This window comes from Leopardus geoffroyi, chromosome B4 (assembly GCF_018350155.1).
Source record: "Leopardus geoffroyi isolate Oge1 chromosome B4, O.geoffroyi_Oge1_pat1.0, whole genome shotgun sequence".
NCBI classification, from domain to species: domain Eukaryota; kingdom Metazoa; phylum Chordata; class Mammalia; order Carnivora; family Felidae; genus Leopardus; species Leopardus geoffroyi.
The window spans coordinates 122,249,992-122,272,540 of record NC_059341.1 but is presented as its reverse complement, the minus strand read 5'-3'; the positions used below and the strand labels follow the sequence as shown (position 1 = coordinate 122,272,540).

Below are 22,549 nucleotides of genomic sequence, written 5' to 3'. Positions count from 1 at the left end.
AAAGCCCTGCAAAGTAAGAGGGGAAAGAATTAGTACTGTGATCCTCATTTTCAAGAGGAGGAGCCTAAGATTTCCAGTGACTTCCCCGAGCTTGTGGAGTCATGATTGGGACTGGGTCAAGGGCTGGAACTCCTCCCCAAAACTATGCTGTGCTGTGTGTGTTTTTTACCTGTTAGTTGTTTTTTGAAAGTCCTACCATGCGTCAGTGCCACCTGCTCACTCTGAGTCTTAGAGACATGGTCAGTTTGCCTATTTATTTGGAATAATGTAGTGGTTCCCTGCCAAGATTTCGGCATCAAATGGTCCTAGACATGCATTGTGGCTGTGAGAATTGTTAGGTTGCAACTTTGGTGTTCTCTCTGAACCCCAGTGCCCTCTGCTCTGACGGGTAGTACTGGCCTCTGGGAATTGTTGGAAGGACAGTGTATATAGCAAGTACTCTATAACTGTCACCTGTGATCATGGAGCAAAAATATCTGGTGTCCTTGCCTCTGATTATTACTTAATGTCAATTTTTCCTTCCTCTTTCTTTTCCCCTGCTCTATGAAAAGACTTGTTTTCAGCTTTAAAATTCTCTCTACATGAGTAATATTCAACTTAGAGAATGAGAACCTAGCTTTCTTCCAGCTCTAAAAGTCTATGACTCTAACTCTATAATATATTATGACATATACTATAGGAGATAAGCAGATTATATTTTAAGATGTCAAGGAAAGTAGGAAGAATTGGCAGTTGTTCATTGGCCCCGAATGGAAACTGACATAGACTGATTTAAATAAAAAATAATTTATTTGGGAGGATACAGGGGTAGCCCATCCGAGAGTGAAAATATGAGCAAAGAGGCTGTGAAAAGGATGGAAGCCAGGATGGCCTCTTCAGGCCACTGTCAGGATCAGTCCTCTTTTGCTCCAGCCATTTTCTGTCTTTATATTATGCCTCTAAGATTAAAGTATCCATTGGAGAGAGAAGCTGATTGCCTGAACTTGGGTCATATGACCATCCCTTGGTCAGAAGAGGCAGGGCACCTTGATAGACAGTTCCATCACAATTGCCTGCAGTGGGAAAGGTTGATTCCCAAATGGATCAGGGAAGTATCTAAAGTACATACCAAGACAAAGGGGAGAATGGCACTTTGCCCATTCTATAAATGCAGAATATAATCCACTTATATATATTCTTGAAAAGTCAAAACTAGGGATGGAGAACAGATCAGTGATTGCCAAGGTTTAGGGGTAGGGGGAGAGTTTGACTACAAAGAAACAACATAACAGAGTTTTCTGGTGGTGATGGAATTGTCCTGTATGTATTAGAACCTAATGGACTGCACTTTAAAACAAGAGTTAATTTTGCCGTATATAAATAAAAAGAGTAGTAAAGTAGGAATACAGAATACAAATCTTATGAGGTTGCTTTAAATTTCTAACCCCTTTACTTCTTGAGCAGCTGATGCTTCACAACAGGATAAAGTTTTCGCGTATTAACCATTTTTCACTTTTTTGGAAACAGTATTTAGAGCTTCGATTTAACAAATGTGTTCGTCTCTGTGGAACAGTCCTCTTCATTGTTCTAACGGTAAGTTACTCTCCATTAGTTTGTTTTACCTTTTGTCATCTGAAATGTTTGAACTAAGGCATCTGGGCCAAGCTTATTTGGTAAATGAATGAAACATAAGAAAGAGATGTTGAGGGGCGCCTGGGTGGCGCAGTCGGTTAAGCCTCCGACTTCAGCCAGGTCACGACCTCGCGGTCCGTGAGTTCGAGCCCCGCGTCGGGCTCTGGGCTGATGGCTCAGAGCCTGGAGCCTGTTTCCGATTCTGTGTCTCCCTCTCTCTCTGCCCCTTCCCCGTTCATGCTCTGTCTCTCTCTGTCCCAAAAATAAATAAAATAAATGTTGAAAAAAAAAATTTAAAAAAAAAGAAAGAGATGTTGAAAATAGGAGACAAAAAAGCAAAAACATTTGCTGTTATACAGCATCAACTCTTAAGATCATTAAACCGTGTTTCAGCAAATGCCCCACTTCTTGGAAAACAGAATGTTTCAAGTGAATGCTAAGTATTACATTAATCAACTAACAGTCATGTTGCTTCAGGAGCACATGCTTTTTCCTCTCCCACCTCTGCTTTTGCCCACCAAAGTGACTGAGATGTCATCATTACTGAAATGACAAAGATATTTGAAGGAGCTGTAGGAGCTGATGGTAGGAATTGTAACAAAGGGAAAACAAGTAGTATGTTTCATAGTGTTTTGCAACTTGAGTACAGGTTTGTAAAAATTAACTGACATAGGAAGACACTAGGAAATAATTTCATTTGCTTGAAAGCATGCTTACAAAAGTGAATCAGTGCTCTCTTTTAAAAAGCAGAAACTTATGCCCCAATTGAAGTGGTCATCGAGTATAAAACAACAGAACTATGCACTCTGGAGTTTTTAAAGCCAAGTACAAGTCAGGTAATATAAGTAAATGCAAATATAGATTTACTGATTGACACAAATGGAAAGCAAAGATTTGCCAAGCAGTGAATGACAGAGAACACTTCCCAGTCTTCATCCAGGTTGCTGGAGGCTTGTCATGATTATTGTCACATCATTTATATTGATCTTCCTCTTGACAGGTAAATGCTTTTTGGAAGGATGGGTTTGTTAATGGAGATCTAGGAAGGAGTTTTCATTCTCATCCCTATTGGTAATTCAATTCTCCAATCACAAGCAACCCTAAGCATTTGCTATAGCATAACAGAGTGCCTTTATAAATTATTTAACTTGACTCCATTTTTTATCTCTGTAAATTGCATAACTTAGATTGGTCCTTAACACTTCCAGTGTAAAAGGAAGGAGCCCTTTGGGGTCTGGTAGAGATTCCGACAAAGAATTGAGGCCAGTATCTTGCATTTACCAACTGTTCCTCTTTGGATCATTTTTAGAAATGCCTACAGAGATGAAAAGTGGGGAGCAAGTGTCAAGAAGGTGCCCTGTGGTCATGTTTTCAAACTTTCAAGTTGGTCCGGATAATGACTGTGGAAAGTTCATTACTACAAAAAGAAGAAAGCTTTACCATCTCCCACTTGAAGGACTTACTTCCATTGACCTATCCATGTAGTATAATCAAACATTCAAATACTACATAATATGGCTTTTTTCATCATTTGTCTTTATAGAGTAAACATGGAATCATAGAGAATCATAGAACCATATATTTTTATAAAGTAAATCACATAGAATATATATGAATATACAGGATATGATATACAGTATTTGAAAAATCTAATGCAGTGAAAATAATATCCTGAGAAAAAAAGACCACATTTATCATACCACTGTGCCCCAGATTCATAAATATTTGTTAGATATATGAATGAAAAATAATATAGAATATCAAAAAGATGGAATATAGTTTTTGTTGGCTTTCAGGGTTTTTTTAAGTTCAAATTTATAGTTTTGTTTAATTAATTAGCATGCAAACTTTTTGAAACCAGTTTCCAAAATTATTACTGTTTTTCCCAATTAAGTATGCAGTGATTAACAATAGTTTGAAGGCATATGAGTGAGGAACCATCTTTTTTTTTTTTTAGGTTTGTATTTTTTCTTTCCTTTTAATTGTTTAGATCGAGGAAAATTGATTTCAAGCTTCAGTTGATGGATCAATGACTATCTGCAGTGAGCACCATGTGAAAAGTCCATATTTTTACTTTATTTTTTTATTTTTTATTTTTTATTTTTTTATTTTTGAGAAGTCCATATTTTTAACAAAATTGGCCATAAAAGATTTCCGTAATCTATGACCACATCACAAACGGTAAAGAAGAATCAGCTTCACTTAAATAACATTTTCAAGTTACAGATTTTATCATGTATACTGAAACTACTGTTTTAATTCATAATTGAGTTTATAAAAAATTAATATTTTATTTTATAATTCATACAGTATATTTGGTTTTCTTTTTCCCCTAGGTTCTCTATACTGGAATTGTTATTTATGCCCCTGCCCTGGCTTTGAATCAAGGTACATTTTAGAGTTAACAATTATGTCACCATATTTGGGGGTTCATTTTTAAAGACTTTATTCTCTCCTTGAGGAGGGGGGAAGATGGAGGAATGCCTCCAGTAACCTGCATCAACTTGAGGGGAGCAAGATGGCTTTAAGTGTTTACTCGCGCAGCTTCTTTGAGTTCCTGGGTCAATAGCTCCAAAAGATCTATGATTAATAGGAGGGCAGACCTCACTGAGGAGTGAATCTTGGATGTACCAACCAGCCACGCTCCATTCCTTCAGAATGAACGCCCCCTGTAGTCTAAGTCATGAATGGCTGCACTTTCTTCCTTGGTAGCTGTAACCAGGAGCCCATAGTCAAGAGGCTTCTGTGTTACTCAGCTCAGTTCCATCATGAAATCTGGCAGGGAGAGAAACTTTTCTTCTTCCCATTTCTCACATGGTCCAAAATTCAAGAGAGGGAGATTTGTGTGACTTGAAATATCAAATCTTTCCTAGTGACACAATGAAAGATGGCTATAGTATCCTTTTAAACAAATGTATGAAGATGGTGCTGATCAACAAACTACCCTTTGGATTTGGGCAGATAAAAGCCATGGAACTGGAATAGTTTACTGAACCAAAGATGCCTGTTAGTTAGTCTTATCTGCAAAAGGCTTTTGGGGAACCCCATATCCTTTGAATTCTTATCAATCAGATGTGAATTTATCTCTAAAACTGCCTTGTAAAATGGACAAGTGGACTTTGATGGGAAAAATGTGATGTGGTTCCTGTGAGTTAATATAAAATGGAAGAACCCTGCTAAATCCACACTCTCATTTCTTGATTTTATGATAGACAGATAGTAATTATAACCTAAGTTTATAAAGTATAACTATATCATTACAAAGAAGAATTCCATGATATAATGTGCTCTTGAATTCTGAATGACAGGCATATTCCATGTCAATATTACCAACATCATGAGTGGGTCAATTTCATGTATAAAGAGCTGACTATAAGCTTCATCATAAGTTACCTATTGGCCTTAAGTGTAACTAAAGATGTTGGCTTTAGGGTTTTAAAGTACAGTTATGGCAGTAAGAGAGTACTGCTTTCCATCTGTGAAGAAATTGAGGACTCAGATCTTATCAGGTTATTGTGCCATTCACTAGGAATTAGGACCTGAGGCTGCATTTTGACCGCTTGAATATCAATTGTGTATTTTACTGTGACCAAAGCAGTATATACCAGCATAAATATAGTACTGGCTGTGCAACAGATGCTCCAGAGAAACTTGTTTAACTGAAATGGATCTTAACATTCTTTGGGTCTGATCATTTCCTTTTTACTTTTTTAAAAAAATTATAGAAAAATTCAAACATATACTAGAAAAAAGAGAATAGCATAGTAAACTCTAGTGTATCCTTAACTCCACTAAAAATGATCAACTCTTGGTTTAATTCACTCTGTTTCACTCACTAGATTATTTTCCTGTAAACCTGAGATATTTTATCATTTCATCTGAATTCAGGGTCTTTTAAAAATAAGGATATGCTTTTTTTTTTCTCCACTGAGGTAAAATTGACATATAACATTGTATTATACTATAATGATTCAATATTAGTATGTATTGCAAAATGACCACCGCAATGTCTAGTTGACATCTGTCTCCATACATAGTTAAAAAATTTCTTTTTCTTGTGATGAGAGCAAATTGGTATTTATTCTCTTAGCAACTTTCAAATATGCATTATAGGATTATTAACTATAGTCACCATGGTGTACATTATACCTCCAGGACTTACGTATTTTATAACTGGAAGTTTGTACCAGCATGTGTTTTGCAAATACAACTATACCATTTTCATATCTAAAATATTAAAATCATTTTTTTTGATATCATCAATATGAAGTCAGTGTTCAGATATCCCTGATTTTCCCCCCTTTTTATTGTATTTCATCATATGCATTCTCCAAAATCTGTTCATCCATTCTCTTATTGATGGGCATTGGGTTGTTTCCAGTTTTAGGCTACTCTGAATTAGAGCTACTAAGATCATTCTTGTTCAGGTTTTGTTTTGTCTTGCTTTGTATTTGTTACAACCTCAAAGCAGAATGTGACTTGAGCACTACTTTTTTACTCACAAAACTTGCTGAGTTACTTTTTGAACAGCTTTATAACATACCTACGTAGGCTTGTAATTTTGCTACCTCAAACAATGTTTTTCTTTGGAAAACAAGCTCTATAGATAGTGACTCTCATCAAGTCAGTTCGGTTTAACATACTAGTTTTTAGAGGCCTGTCACATGTAGTAGACAACTACAGGGGATAGAAGGTTTAAAAAGTAGATCCTAGGGGCGCCTGGGTGGCTTGGTGGGTTAAGCATCCGACTTCGGCTCAGGTCATGATCTCACGGTCCGTGAGTTCGAGCCCCGCGTCGGGCTCTGTGCTGATAGCTCAGAGCCTGGAGCCTGTTTCAGATTCTGTGTCTCCCTCTCTCTCTGCCCCTCCCCTGTTCATGCTCTGTCTCTCTCTATCTCAAAAAATAAATAAACGTTAAAGATAAAAAATAAATAAATAAATAAATAAATAAATAAATAAATAAATAAAAGTAGATCCTAGAAGGTGAAAGGTATTTGAACCAGTATTTTTATTTTAAACATCAAGGGATAGCTCAGAACACTTCAGTTACAAAAAGTTTGGTCTTACTAAGGAATCTGCTAGGTAGCCAAACACTTCAGACCATGCAGTTAACACTAGGTTACTTACATCTTGCAACAAATGCTACCTTGTCCTGTTAAAATAAGCCAACATGGAACTAGATAGAAAAGGAAAACTAGCTGGGTTTTAGTTCGTACTTATCACAGCATCACCCTCAGAAAGTGGTTCTTGTCCTGCCATACAGATTTTTAAAATGTTAACAAAAATGAAGAAAAACATCCTTGAATGTATTATCGGGGGAATGAAGATAAAGTATTGAATACCTGTACAAGTAATTCTTGGGGCAGCGCTTAATCCAGTTCTTCCATGGGTGACGTGTCACCATCCCCCAGGAGGAGCAGCATCTCTTTGGTTACAGCAGCATTGCCATCATCAGCAGTGGGGTCATTTTCATCAATAACCAAGACCAAGTTTGATCGTCTTGTAGAACCTGTTAGCGTGTGTCTGGGGATTCTTTTTTGACACACGTTTTTATTTCTAGTGGGTGAACACCTGGAAGCAGTATAGTTAAACATACACCTATTATGACCCAGCTCAGGGCAGGTTCATGTACAAAATTTAAGAGAAACTGGCAAATAGTTTTTCAAAATGAATGTACCATTTTACATGCCCACTCCACAATGAATGCATGTCTGAGTTACTCCAGTTGTGCTCCTGCCTTGGCTTTGAATCAAGGTACATCTTAAAGTTACCACATTTGAGGCTAATTTATTACATAGGAAAACAATTGACTTTTGTATATTAACCTTGTGTCCTGCAAACTTGCTATAATCACTAGTTCCAGGAGTTTTTTTTAAATATCAATGATCATGTCATCTGTGAACAAAGAGAGTTTTATTTCTTCTTTCCCAATCTATATACCATTTATTTCCTTTCTTGTACAATGTTGAGAAGAAATAGTGAGAGAGGGCGTCCTTGTCTTGTACCTGATGTTAGTGGGAAAGCTTTGAGTCTCTCACCATTAAATAGGGTGTTAGCTGTAGGATTTTTGTAGACAGCCTTTATCAAGTTGAGAAAGTTCCCTTCTATTCTTAGTTTATTGAGAGTTTTTATCATGAATGGATATTGGATTTTGTCAATGCTTTTTCTGCATCTTTTGATATGATCATGTGATATTTCTTTTTCAGTCTGTTAATTTGATAGATTCCATTAATTGATTTGAAAATATCAAACGAGCCTTGCATACCGGGGATAAATCCCTCTTGGTCATGGTGTTTAATTCTTTTTATACTTTTTTTGGATTCAATTTGCTGATCCTCAATTTGTTGAAGACTTTTGCATCGGTGTTCCTGGGAAATATTGGTTTGTAGTTTCTTTGTAATGTCTTACCTGGTTTTGGTATTAGGGAAATCCTGGCGTCATAGAGTGAGTTAGGAAGTATTCCCTCTGCTTCTATTCTCTGAAAGAGGTTGTAGACAATTGGTGTAATTTCTTCCTTAAATTGTTAGAAGTTACCAGTCAGCCTGCCTCAGCCTAGAGCTTTCTGTTTTGGAAGGTCTTTAATTACTGATTCAATTTCTTTAATAGATATAGACCCATTTAGATAATTTATTTCTTGTTGTATGACTTTTGGCCCATTGTGTCTTTCAAGGAATGGGTCTATTTTATCTAGATTATCACATTTGTGAGTAGAGTTGTGATCCTTCCATTTAAAAAGAATACAGTATGCCTCTCCACTTCTTAGGTAGATGGTGGCAAATTATACAACTTTTCTCCTTCTTGGTTCCATCTTAGTAACATGCACAACTCATTTCAAGGAGTGGTAGAATAGTGTGTTTACTGAACCATGATGACCAATACTCTATGACCCCATTCAGTCTAGTTAACTTCCTCACAATATCAAGTTGTTTCTTAGCTTCATTACAATAGAAATGCTTTCTCATGTATTTTATTTAGCCAATGTTGGATCTAGGGATGCTGTCTGAGGGTAGAAACTAGGTCCATTTAACTCATCAAGTAAAATTTTAAACTCCACTTGTTTGGGGACATTTTATGAGATTTGGACCAGTTTTAGGCAAGAGTAGAGAGGTAGGGAGAAGATAGGTGCTCTACAAATGATATAGATTCCTAATGATGATTTTTTGAGAAGTATTTTTATTATACACGTTTCACAGTTACTCATGCGTTTTCTTTTTTCCTTTCACAGTCACAGGATTTGATCTGTGGGGTGCAGTAGTGGCGACAGGTGTGGTCTGCACATTCTACTGCACACTGGTATGTCAAGGACATTATTTCCCTTTTCACTTTATCCGCTTGCTTTGCAAAATGGAAAATTCCAGTAGTTGTGTTCTGCAAACTGCATTGTTCGTGTGTAATATCCTACTCTTATCTCCCACAAGTGTAACTTTTTGTAAGAAATATTCAATCTGGGGAAAAATTTGATTCTTTATAGAACATTGATCATAACTGAAACTTCTTTCTTTTATCTGAACCGTTGTAGTGGTCCTGAATTTTGTCTTCTGATTCATCTTTACTGTTGCTAAATTATTATAGTTGTGTTCATATTATTCCTAGGCTCCAAAACCTGAGGTAGTTTCTCATTGCCTATAGGTAGGAGTTACAGTCAAAATATATAACATCCATATAGTATGGACACTGGTATTATTATGGATGCTAGTTCTTAACAGTGGTGCAACTCTCATGGCATCCCTGACATACTAGGTCTTAAGACTTTAGTTGCTGGATCTTCTACAAGATGGGGATCTCCAGGAAGGGATGTTTCAGCCAAGGACAGAGGAACTGGAGAGAGACTCTTGGCAAGTTTTGGTAGTGGCTAGTACAAAATGATTTTAGTACTTCAACAACTGGTATGACCTTCTATATGCATACTTGTTTGGATATCAGCCCTGCCTATGGGATAAAGTCCATGAAAATGCCTCTTACAATTTGACTCTGAATTTTCTTCCCAACAATCTACCTATACCATTCCACTTTGCTTCAAAATGTATATCTGGCTGCACTCAACATGCTATGTACTTTGACTTTTTATGCTTTTACCCATGCTGTTTTCTCTTCTGGGATGACCTTTCATCTTTGCCTCTGCTTCTGTCTGAAGGCTTGGCTCAAATCTCACCTTCTCTTGAAGGTTCTCCCAAGCTTACAATCTATGTTGAATGTACCTCTTGGCCCAGATCCATGTTTTCATTATTTTTATCCAACATAGCATATAAGCATGTAGATTATTAATAATGTCTGATAAAAGCATTAATCCTAATATACTTTTCTCCTCAAAGGGTGGTCTTAAAGCAGTTGTCTGGACAGATGTTTTTCAAGTTGGGATCATGGTAGCTGGATTTGCATCTGTGATTATACAGGCTGTAGTGATTCAAGGTGGGATCAGCACTATTCTAAATGATGCCTATGATGGTGGAAGATTGAACTTCTGGAAGTGAGTTGCTATTTACCTCCTGATCAATAGAATTCTCCTTTTTTTTTTCTATAAAAATAATCTTTTTACTGAAATAGTAAGTTTATATTAGACCTCTAACAAATAGACCTCTAAGAACATAGTACAAAAAATTGAAGCTGACAAGTTAATGTGTGAGGGGTTTCCACCAAGTCTTTAAGGGGTTGAAACAGTCAGTTGGTTAGTTACATGGTACTTAGAATGGTCCTTCTTCCTGAGAAAGGACTGATAGCAAAAGAGTAATTTTCTTCCAGATATTTAAATCTGGAATTGGTTAAAGGGTAGGGTAGGGTAATTAGAGAAGAGATAGTTGGAAATAAGAAAAGGAAACCTTTCTTAAGAGAAAAACACCAGAAGACCATGCTGCCATTTTCATAGTTTTTTGTTTCAAGCAGCCTAGAGAATTTTTCTATTGATATTGCCCCAACAATATATAGTATATTATTATTATATTTCATAATTGTATATATGTATTAAATGTTATATAAAATTATATGTTATTTCTAGAAAATTTACTAGAAAATTTATGACTAATGTTTCAAGTGTCAGTAGATTGTGTAATATAGCATATCTTAAGCAGTTATTCATGTTTCCTGGAGAAAGACCAGTGGGAAAACTAGACATTTCATCCCAAATATATCACACAACTTAAAACAATATTTAAAATACCTTCCATTGTGGTTCAGTAGTGTCATTCTTGTTATCATGTTCAATGTGGAAAGGGGCTTATTTTGACTTGGAACAGCATATTTCCTCTTTAAGAAGCCCTACTTTGAGACACACAAGCTGAAATCACCGGCAAGAAGAAAAAAAGAAAAGCATTTCTTACTTGGTGGCTCTCTTCTAGTTTTTGAAAATGGCACTAACGTTTGAGAAGAGATTTTTCAGAAATTGGACAGGGACAACATGTTAATTTTCAGAGATGAGTTGAATTATGACAAATCAATTTCAATTATTTTCTATTATTACTATGACTACTTCAAGATTCAGATTCCAAGGAAGAGCACCTCCAATTGTCCTAGCTTGGGCATGATTCCATACCTTAGTTGGGGCAGAGCAGGACTTTGTATTGACAACCACTTAGACTATTTTATGGGGCAATGGTTGTTTCCCAAAGCGTATTTGGGTTGCCATTACTAGAGGATGGGAGAATGGATACCAAGAAGCAGAAACAATCAGTGGCCACGCAGAAGATCTTGATTACTCCCAAATCTCTTCCTAGTAGGCTTAGATTGAGGGGAGAAGGTTTGGAACCAATAATTTTTTCTGCAAGTTAATTGTCACTGTGTATAAAGGCAACCCATATTGCTGCATTGAAGTGACACCTTTTACATTGATGACAGATTATTGAAAGTAAAAGATTAGACATTTTCATGATGTTTACTTTGGAGCCTGCCAAGCATTAAATAATAAGAAAAGCATTATTGTGTATCCTTGTTATTCAGATATGTTTGAGAATATGGTGGGCAAAATATCTGCTCTGGTGGTGATAAGAGAAGGATTCTGTGTTGGTATTTTCTGTATGATCTATAGTTGTCATATATATTGTATATGGCCTAAAACCACTAAATTGGCTATTCTAAATCTTGTCTTACTTCCCTCAAGTAGCTCGCTGAGTCCTTTTGGCTCTTGATTTCCATTAGCTAATATAGTAGTTGCTTTCTCTGTAGGATAAAGGGTCAACACCCTTGAAACTCTTAAACTTTAATATGAAAGTTAGAGAGTGGAATAGAGGCTCTTGTATTTCCATAAGAATGCCAGAATATGTATAAAATTAGAATACTTTCTTCCACTAATCTTAAATATAAGATTTGAGATGGATTTGCAGAATTTCACAATTTTTAGAAAGTTTCTTTGAAAGCCAATTTTGCAGAAATTTGTCAAGCTCATATTGTATATCATAGATGAATAGAATTATTCCTTCTAAGATAACACATTAAGAAAAGTTAAAAGACATATCAAATATGGAAGTTGAGCTTTCTTTATGACAATATTTTGGGCTTAAGTATATGTCATAAAGTGACTTTTCACTATTAGCATTTAGCTTGTGCACACAGCATTTTCAGAAAGGATGATTACACTGACATGGTAATTTTAGAATGCAAAAGCCTTTAAACTGCATTATCTAACTGAGTTCTTGATCTTGAATATAAATTAGAAGTCTGACTGTACATGTGCTAGGAGAAGAATTACGTATGCATTGTATAACAAAAAATTTTGTTAATTTTGTGTTCATTTCAGTACCATATCTATTGCTAGGGTGCACTTAGGAAATTCCCTCTCTTTATTGCTTTCTCTTTTTAGTTTCATATTTTTCTCTAATTACAGCATGGCAGACTTGTTTAAATAACAATTTACTAAAGCTACAGGAGAAAATTTTTATAAAATCTCAGAATAATTAGAACATTCGTTTTTCCTCAGTCCCACCCAGAGTTTCCAATTCTCTGAAATTATCCACTTTTATTTCACGGAACTTAAGCTAGAAATATTTCTACCTTTTTTATTACTTAATAAATTTGTACATATTTATGTATGTATCCATATTTACATAGATATACATTGCTTGCTTCCAAAAACTATTCTAGGATAATTTTCTATAGTTTTTTTTTTTTCCTGATAGCTCAGATTTTTTTTCTGTCTCTTTTCATTTAGTTTTAATCCTAACCCTTTGCAAAGACATACATTCTGGACAATTGTTATAGGAGGGACCTTCACATGGACCAGCATCTATGGTGTCAACCAATCCCAAGTGCAGAGATATATTTCCTGTAAAAGCAGATTCCAGGCAAAAATGTAAGTCAAACTATGGTATAGAAATCATTAATAATCATCAGTTGTCTTTATTGAAATTCTTTCATTAGTCACACTTTGCTCAGGTTTAAGTCTTATGTATCATGAAATTCCAAGAGATAAATGATACTTAGTTATAAAAGGATCAAGTAAAACAAAGTGGCACTGTATATTTTAAACCAGATAATTTGAAATATTTATATGAATTATTTACTAAAACAAATACTATCAAATAATGCATTTATTGTGTATCTATTTGTATAAGGAATTATGGAGGATAAAAAATTATAAATATATGGCTCTTATCATGAAGGAGCTTAATATCTAGTTAGGAAGATATATGCAAATATGCAAAAAAGTGAAATAACACTAGAAAAGTATAACAGTTCCATGGAAGGATAAAATGCTAGAAGAAATGGTCAAGGACATTATATTGCCGGATGTGTTGGTGTGTTTTATTTTCAGACATAGTCATGGATTTATACCTCTGCTCTAACACTTGCTATTTGAGTGATCACGGGAAAGTTACTTAGTCTCCCTGAGTCTCAGTTTCTGAACTTACAAAATGAGCATAAGAAATATTATATATTTCATGAGAGGTATTGTAAAATGCTGTGTTCAGCACACACATGGTAGGGGGCCAGTAAATGTGAATTCCATTTTCTATCTCAGATCATAGGATGTGAAAGCAGAGGATGGGTGAGAGATTCCTCTCAAGCAGGCAGATCCTGAATAATGACCATATGTGGGCAGGTAGAGAATAGTGGGAGAGCATTCCAGATAGACATTGATTTGAACATAGCCCAGAAGTCAGAAGGATAACATGATCAGGGAACTCTCAAGCCCATCATGGCTTGAAAAAAGAGTACAAATGGTGGCTGGTTCTTTCTCAGGAAGCCTCAGATCAGTGTGGTGACCACCATTCCCTATGCTGATAAATAAGGCTAACTGGACCCACATGCATTTAGGAACTTAAAAATTCCAAATAGCTTAAGAGTAGCAGCATGATTAAAGTAGGATGAGGAATGGCAATTCTATTTCTATTCAAAGGAAAACATGAAAATATTGTGATGTCACATGTCAGAACTCAATATATTGAGGGTAAATTGGTTTAAACATGATCTGTCTTTGGAACATTCTCTAATAAAAGATCTACAAGAAAATCAGCACAGTAACTGGATACAGAATACCCCAAAAGTGAGCTTAGGGGTTCTGGTATTTTTAGGAACTTTGAAGGAATGTAATTTATACTTCCAGTAATCCACTGGACTTTAAATCTATGCTAGAGCTGATGCCTCTCCCAAATTAATTGTGCACATACTCTTCTGTTTCTTTGGGAACATGAAACTCAAAAAGCCCAATTTTATAACTAAAAGACCAGAATTGGAGCTTTAGAGCTTTCTTAATAAAAAACAATTTCCTTTGGAACGGCCTAGTGGGTCTCCTTAACAAGGCAGAATCCCTGAGCTCAGAGGAATCATTTTCTCCTACTTCTTTTTTTCTTTATTTTATTAATTTGTTTTATTTTTTATTTTTTAAATGTACATCCAAATTAGTTAGCATATAGTGCAACAATGATTTCAGGAGTAGACTCCTTAGTGCCCCTTACCCATTTAGCCCATTCCCCCCTCTCAGAACCCCTCCTGTAACCCTCAGTTTGTTCTCCATATTTATGAGTCTCTTCTGTTTTGTCCCCCTCCGTTTTTATATTATTTTTGTTTCCCCTCCCTTATGTTCATCTGTTTTGTCTCTTAAAGTCCTCATATGAGTGAAGTCATATGATTTTTGTCTTTCTCTGACTGACTAATTTCACTTAGCATAATACCCTCCAGTTCCATCCATGTAGTTGCAAATGCATTTTCTCTTACTTTTTAACACTGGCTCCTTGGTAAGAATGAATCCTAGCCAGAAAGTTAAGACCTACTGACATTGATTGACCAGGGGCAGTATTAAATGTTGTTGATGAGAAATCTATTTGAATGGCACTAAAGTCAAATAAGACTATATAGTAAAGTATTAAACCCATGTATGAGCAAGGGTGTTAGAGCAGGAAAGCGTCTGTGTAGATTTTCTGATGATTTGGAGATGAAATACACTTATTACACTATTTTTAGACAATAACAAAGCATAGAATAAATTTAGTCAATCAAGGGAAAAGGTTAGCAATCTGTGGCTTGGCACCTGTGGAAGGTGGCTTCTCCTGAAACAGACTCTGAGATGGAGGCTGGCATGCTACAGTCTGTTAGAAAATCACCACCTGTAGAAGAAAATGGAAAGGAAGCAGGGTTGACTGGAGGGAGAATTTGGATTGTTATGCATTCTCAGCCAAGGCCTTAGGGGAAGCTCTAAATTTGGGCTGACTCATCAGATTTGTCCCAAATTAGGATGAGGGGACTTGTCCTTTAAACCTCTGAATCCACTAGTCATTGGACACAGGTGCCCCAGGGAAGGAGGCATGATATTGGGTGTTGTACTTCTCTTCAGCCTAGGGCAGCTTGTATCAGTATCCAGTACAGCATCCCTGGGAGAACAATATAGTCACCTTCTGAGAGAGAGAAATGTTAACTATTCAACTGATTATTAAGACATAGAACTCAATGACATTAATATTCATAATATCAATAATTACCATTTAACAAATGTTATTACATGCCAAGCTATATGATATGTACTATTTCATTTAGTCTTATAACTCTGTGAGGTAGGCGTTGTTATCTGTAGGTATAAATGAAGAAACTGAAGTTCACAGAGGCTAAATTACTTGCCTAGGGTCACATATGATAGATCAAACTAGTGTTTATGTTCAGGTCTGACTCCAGTGATGTTATATAAGCCTTTATACTCTCCCAGAGCACACATCATGTATTATAATGGTGAACATTGTTTGGGGAAGGTACCTGTTCAAGGAATGCAGATTTGCCTTTCACATTTATTAGATGATATTACAAACCACATTTAAACAAGTTTGATGAGTTGCTATGTAAATGCTAACAATGTTTAGCAGTTTAGAATTGCATTACTTTTAAAAGGAAAGTGAGTAATGGTTACTGGTCTGTTGACTATTAAAAATCTTTATTTCATGATAAGAAGTTCTGAAGTAATATAATTACATATGATTATAAAGCTGATAATGCCCATGGAACTCTGACCAGGAGAATATAGTTATTTAATAGAGAAACCCCCATCTATTCCATGTATTTCCAAATATATTGTTGATTGAGAGCTTAAAGAGAAGGTTAGGCTAGAATAAAATAGATAGCAGTTTTGATAACCAAAAGATAATGTACATTTATTGAGTAATCATGAAGGTCTTTTCTGTTTATGTTACAAGTTTCCTAATCTTTAGGATGGAAATTACAATTGTCATTTGCTGACTTCTTTAGGTCTCTCTACATCAATCTTCTGGGACTCTGGGCAATCCTCATCTGCTCAGTGCTTTGTGGGCTCGCCCTATATTCCAGGTACCATGACTGTGATCCTTGGACAGCCAAGAAAGTGTCTGCACCAGACCAGGTTCAGTACCATGTCTTTCTTACATGTGCATTAAGGATACCCAGAAAGCTTATTAGCTGGGAGGAAAGAGTGTTCCTGTTTTTGTAGAGAAATAGCAAATGAATACAATGTAATTGTCTTTAATTTCTATAAAGCATTTGACAAAAACTTATTTTAGCAAATATAGTAAGAATGAAGAATGCTGTATCCAAGATTAAAATAGTGAAATACCTGGAAAAATTTCAAGCCAAGGGATCAATAGAAATAGCTCAAGGCTGGGAGTAGAAATGTAAACACAGTTCAAGAAAAAAAAAAATCCATGCACAAACCATGGTAGTGTAGAATATTTTACGGTTATTCTCATATCACTTATTTATCAATGGCTTACCTTCCAGTTTTTAAATGATAGATAAACAGATCTAATGAGTGAACATTTACCAAGTACCAACTATGCGATGAGATTCTATGCTCAGAGCTTTGCATGCTTTATCTCTTTTAATTCTCACAACCCTATAATTCTAATTTTAGAGATGAGGAAATGAATGGCTCTCAGAGAGGTTATATAACTTGCTCAAGGTTGCATAGCTAATAAATAAGAATAGCTGCAGGCACTTATCATACTGTTATAAGTGCTTTATATAGACTTCAACTCTGAATCCTTACAGCCACACTCTGAGGTAGGTGCTATGATTATCTCTCTTTCAAAGATGAGGAAACTGAGAAACAGACAAATCATGTAACCAGCTAGTAAACCTGGAACCAAAATTCAAACTCAGGCAGCCTACGACCAGAGTCCTAACTTTGAACCTCTGTGCCATATACAACCTTTCAGAAAGTGTAGCTAGAATTCAAATCCAGGGCTGCTAGACTCTAAAGCTTGAGTTCTTGTTCTCAGAGTTCTTGCCAAAATTCTTTTTTCTTTTAAATGTTTATTTTTGAGAGACAGAGTGTGCATGAGCAGGGGAAGGGCAGAGAGAGAGGGGGACAGAAGATCCAGATCAGGCTTTGCGCTGACAGCAGAGAGCCTGATGTGGGGCTCGAACTCACGAACCATGAGATCATGACCTGAGTCAAAGTTGTCAGGAGCTTAACCAACTGGGCCACCTAGACACCCCCACCCCCGCAAATTATTTTCTAAGACTTGTTTGTAAATCAAGTGCCCAGGGGACTCATGAGAAAGAAGATAGACCTGCATTCTATGTTGGTGTAAATGCATCACATACTCCTAGAAAAATGCAACTTTGTGGGATTAGAAAATGAGAGCCTCAATGAGCTGTGCATCTCAACCCTATCTTCACATGTGTCCTCCTGTTAATAAATAGATCTTTCCTATTTGCTCAGAGAATCTAAGAAGCATGTTTCCTCTGAAGATGGAGGCACTCTTCCCTTATGTTCTCTCTAGTGAAGAATATTTTGTTCTTTTTGTCAATGTTTATTGTTTGTAGTTTATATAATGAGGACAGTAGGGATGTTAAAAATGTTTCTCATTTATCTTATCCTACCCCTGGACAATCACAACAGAAAATGTCTACAATCTCCTAACCTTGAGACTCGTCATAGAATGACAATGGGGGTGGAGTGGGGTCTTGCATGCATGCACCTGTCATTTTGAGAGCCTGTGCTGATTTTTTTTTTTTTTTTTAAGAAAGGTTTCCTCCAAATTGGATGATTCCAGTGTTGTGTTGATTGTTAAGGAGTTAATCCAATTAACAGTTCCCTGGGGATACAATGCACATAGGCACAGTCAGTAGAAAGTCAGGTCAAAATCTTAACCTGAGGAGAGCAAAGATATATTTCTGTGACACTCTGCTGGACCTCACCGTGAGGAAGCAAGATTAGTGTTTGGATATAGTTTTACTACTTTTCTATCTGTCGGTCTTGCTAGTTCTACCTATACCTGAGGGGGTCATTCAGAATATGAAATATCACCCCAAAAACTTGAGAAAGTTGATGATAGGGTAGAGGATTTTAGATCTTGTTATAGCAGTAACAATGGAAACTTGACTTTTGCTTTATATGGAATACTGCTTAAAGTGACACTTTTAAGGTATCTTGGGAAAATTTGGTCTTGATTTCATAGAGAGATAACTGCTATTCTCTCTTTCTGAGAATAAAAATTTAGTAAGCTTTGGATAACGTGGAGAAATTCTTAAAACAACTCAACACAGACCCTTGTAACAGTGGGTTAATAGTAACAAACTATTGTTAAATGAAATCAAAGAGGCTGATAAGATAGGACATGCCATCCACTCTATACTATCAGAGAACGAATCAAGAATGTTTCAATGCAAATGAAGGGAATTTTTCCTAGAAAATTATCCTCTTAGTACCCTTTTGATTTAAAAATTAGTGTTGCCAAAAGACTGGCATGTAACATAGTACTGAAGTAATACACTTTCCCATCCTTATTTAATATTTATTTTTTTTAAGTAACTTATCAAAAAGTAAGTTGATATCAGGAACTTTTCAAAAAGAAGCAAGTTTCAGAAACTTCCTGAGGGTACTCTCCACTTGTCACTATTTCTCGTACTATATGCAGCTGTAATTACACTTTCAGTTCTGGGTAGTGATTGATTCACAAAGATATCTTTGAGTCATCAAGTCAAGTTAAATTAATTTAACTATGCTGTTTGCTTAAGCATAGAGGTATGTAAAATATTTCCTTTAAATTGTTTTATTATTCTAAAGAATGAGAACAGCTACTTTAAAAAAATTTTTTTTAAATGTTTTTATTTATTTTTGAGACAGAGAGAGAGCATGAGCAGGGGAGGAGCAGAGAGAGAGGGAGACATAGAATCCAAAGCAGGCTCCAGGCTCTGAGCTGTCAGCACAGAGCCTGACACAGGGCTCAAACTCATGGACTGAGATCATGACCTGAGCTGAAATTGGACGCTTAGCCAACTGAGCCACCCAGGTGCCCTGAGAACAGCTGCTTTTTAATCAAGCATTTACCATATTCCATGTACTATACTAAGAGCTCTACATTTAACTTTTATAGCAAGTATATGGGATTCGTATTATTACCCCTCATTTACAGATGAGGATACTGAGTCTTAGAGAAATTAAGTAACAAAAACCACTTCTGTCTGAATCTAGAATCTGTATCCTTAACTACTGTGCTATTCTTTTAAGTGTTAGCAGTTAAATAATATAATTTTTCATATTTAGAAATTTCAATTATGTGGAATAAGTTCCATTAGTTCTTGAAGAACACAAGATAAATGATACATTAATAATTTTATTTGGTAGCAAATAGCACTCAGGAGTAAATTTTGGAATTTTTCAGCTCATGCCTTATTTGGTACTGGACATTCTGCAAGATTATCCGGGTCTTCCTGGACTTTTTGTGGCCTGTGCTTACAGTGGAACATTAAGGTATGAACTATGACTCTAACAGTACATGGTTTCCCTATTGGGATCTTTCTTTTGTTATTGGATATTTTGGGGGATAAAGCTGAATTCTGAAAATGAACACAAATAGGGCCAAGTGAGTAATCTACTCTGTGTATCCTGTTGTTCTCAGTTTCAGTCTTACCTCTGTGGACTAGCAGTCTATTATCCTCAGTCTCCACTTTTAACTTGGTCCCTGCTGTCTAATACATCATCACCTACCCTGGAGGGTCACTATAATAATGATCAGTTGGTGGTAGTTTTCACTGATTATCAAAAATGAGTACCTATGGTCTCAGTTTAAAATATATGGATAGATAAAGCATGGTCAAATGGAAAATTAGAATTAAAATCTCCTGTTACATGCTGAATAATATGCACTGCCCAAAGACTCTTGTTCTGTGTTTGAACTTACTTATTGCACTTTCTTCTAGTGTTTGTGCCAGGGATTTTTTTTTTTTTTTTTGACAGAGAGAGTGAGAGAGCATGAGCAGAGGAGAGGAACAGAGGGAGAGAGAGAGAATCCTAAGTAGGCTCCACGCACAGAGCCCAGCACACAGGCCTTGATCCCATGACCCCAGGATCATAACCTGAGCCGAAATCAAGAGTTGGACGCTCAACCAACTAAGCTACCCAGGTGCCCCTGTGCCAGGAAATTCTTGATTAACATGTACAGTGTATGTTAGTGAGGATCCAGGAAATTAATATTATTGATATTTATGTTATATGTTAGTGAGGATTTATGATAGTCCTTTCTCTGTACAAAGAAAAATAAGTTTAAAAGTCACTATATAATAGTATTGTGTAGTCTGTAGATTGTTTCCATAGACACTGAGAATTTATTGCAAAATGATAGCAACATAAAATTGTCCTTTCTCACTATTAAGCCTATGGATGTTGACTGAATCATTCTTGGATGATATCAGTTTCCAGAAAGAAGATGTTGTGATCATGAAAAATATAGTAGAAATCTAGTTATATTTCAGCAATGACAGTTTGTTTCCCCCTTTCTTATTCCTACTTAAAGTATTGTTAAAATTAAAATATTATAAATCAAAAGTTTGATTTTCTCTTACAGCACAGTGTCCTCCAGTATTAATGCCTTAGCGGCAGTAACTGTGGAAGATCTAGTTAAACCTCACTTCAGATCACTCTCAGAAAGGTCTCTCTCTTGGATTTCCCAAGGACTGAGTAAGTTTCCATGTTCACAATTCTATTTTAGCCCTGGGAGATGATTTTTAGAGATACCAGAAATTCCTTTTCCTGGAAGACACAGAGTAAGAACCTCTGAGTGTAAGTGTATCTATGCATATGCATGCCTGTCACTAAACACAGCCATCCCGTATTTGCAATCAAGATTTGGGAGACCCTTCAAGCGATTAATTGTCAGGGGGCCACAAAGAACAATTTCCTTATTTGGCTGTCCTTCTTTTTGAACTTCTTCTTAGCTACAGAAAAAAATCCAACCCTTTTCCTTTCCAAACTTTAGCCCACGGTTTTAAGAAATACCCTTAGTTTGGAGGCAAGAGCCCACATTTTATTACCTAAGAGCTCACTGTCAGTTTAAAGTACATAGTCTGTGTGTATGAATTGAAGATAAACAGAGTGTTATGATTTTGAACCATCTTGATTGTCTATTCTGTCTGTACATGTAGACTGCTCTAGAGATAGTCAATAAAATTGTACAGGGAAGGCTCATCTTCTATTTATAGATGTAGGACCTTATGAGGGGTTAAATATCAGTTGAATGGAAAGGTTTAAAGACCCCAGTTCCCAGATGTCCCAAATGTAACAATCTGACTCAAAGAAATCTGGCTAGTGTACTTCATTTTTTGTTTTTGACGTTTTGGTTATATGTGTTCTGGAATGAATGACTAACTTGTTTTTTCAAAAGAATCTTTAACTTCAACCCAATAACACTAATAGACTGCCAAAGAAATAGTAAATAATATTCTATTTTGAACCATAATTCTATATGTAATTGTCTTGACTATCATCTGGAGTAAGTACTTAGTTTATATTGTTCAGTGTCCCTTACATTTTTTTTTTAAATTTTTTAATGTTTATTTATTTTTGAGAGAGACAGAAACAGAATGCAAATGGGTTAGGGGCAGAGACAGAGGGAGACACAGAATCCAAAACAGGCTCCAGGCTCCAAGTTGTTAGCACAGAACCTGATGTGGGTCTCGAACTCACGAGCTGTGAGATCATGACCTGAGCCAAAGTTGGATGCTCAACCGACTGAGCCACCCAGGCGCCTGAGTGTGCCTTACATTTAAATAACATTGCATAATTTTATTAGGTGCCCAATTTTAATCCTGCAGCATAATTTCAGAATGATACAATGCTTCCCAAAGAGTATTTAGATTGGTTTGTTATAGGATTATCAAAACTGTGTGGTTTTCAATAGAAGCTTTTGAAGCCAGACAGACCTAATCTTGCTCACCAATTTATTAGCCTTAAGCAAACCCAATAACCTAATACAGCTTGAATTTCTTTATATGGAAAATGAAACAAAATGTGTTCACCTTGCGGGTACAATGAGGTTTGGAGATAATGCATATAAAACAAGAGGCACTAGCTTGTGCTCAAGGAAGGATGTTGATAATGATTAATAACAAATCAACTTTGCTAGTGTAGATGAGGTTTTTGTTTACTCTGAAGGGTTATATAAAGTCATTATCTTGAGATATGTACAGTAAAGGTATCATAGAGAAGAACATGGCAAATGATTTGAATGTGTTTCCAGTAACTTTGATACCAAAACCCATAATGGTGACC

At 36.0% G+C, this 22,549-nt stretch overlaps 1 protein-coding gene across 1 annotated transcript in view; it reads left to right on the top strand.

Moving 5' to 3' along the window:
• Positions 1-22,549, top strand: part of SLC5A8 (solute carrier family 5 member 8) — a 55,158-nt gene that overhangs the window by 3,637 nt on the left and 28,972 nt on the right. The window contains exons 2-9 of the mRNA XM_045464192.1: positions 1,507-1,572; positions 3,948-3,999; positions 8,837-8,904; positions 9,924-10,078; positions 12,749-12,889; positions 16,270-16,399; positions 19,665-19,753; positions 20,847-20,959. Coding sequence (XP_045320148.1) covers positions 1,507-1,572; positions 3,948-3,999; positions 8,837-8,904; positions 9,924-10,078; positions 12,749-12,889; positions 16,270-16,399; positions 19,665-19,753; positions 20,847-20,959 — 814 coding nt within the window. The remainder of the gene's footprint in view (positions 1-1,506; positions 1,573-3,947; positions 4,000-8,836; positions 8,905-9,923; positions 10,079-12,748; positions 12,890-16,269; positions 16,400-19,664; positions 19,754-20,846; positions 20,960-22,549) is intronic.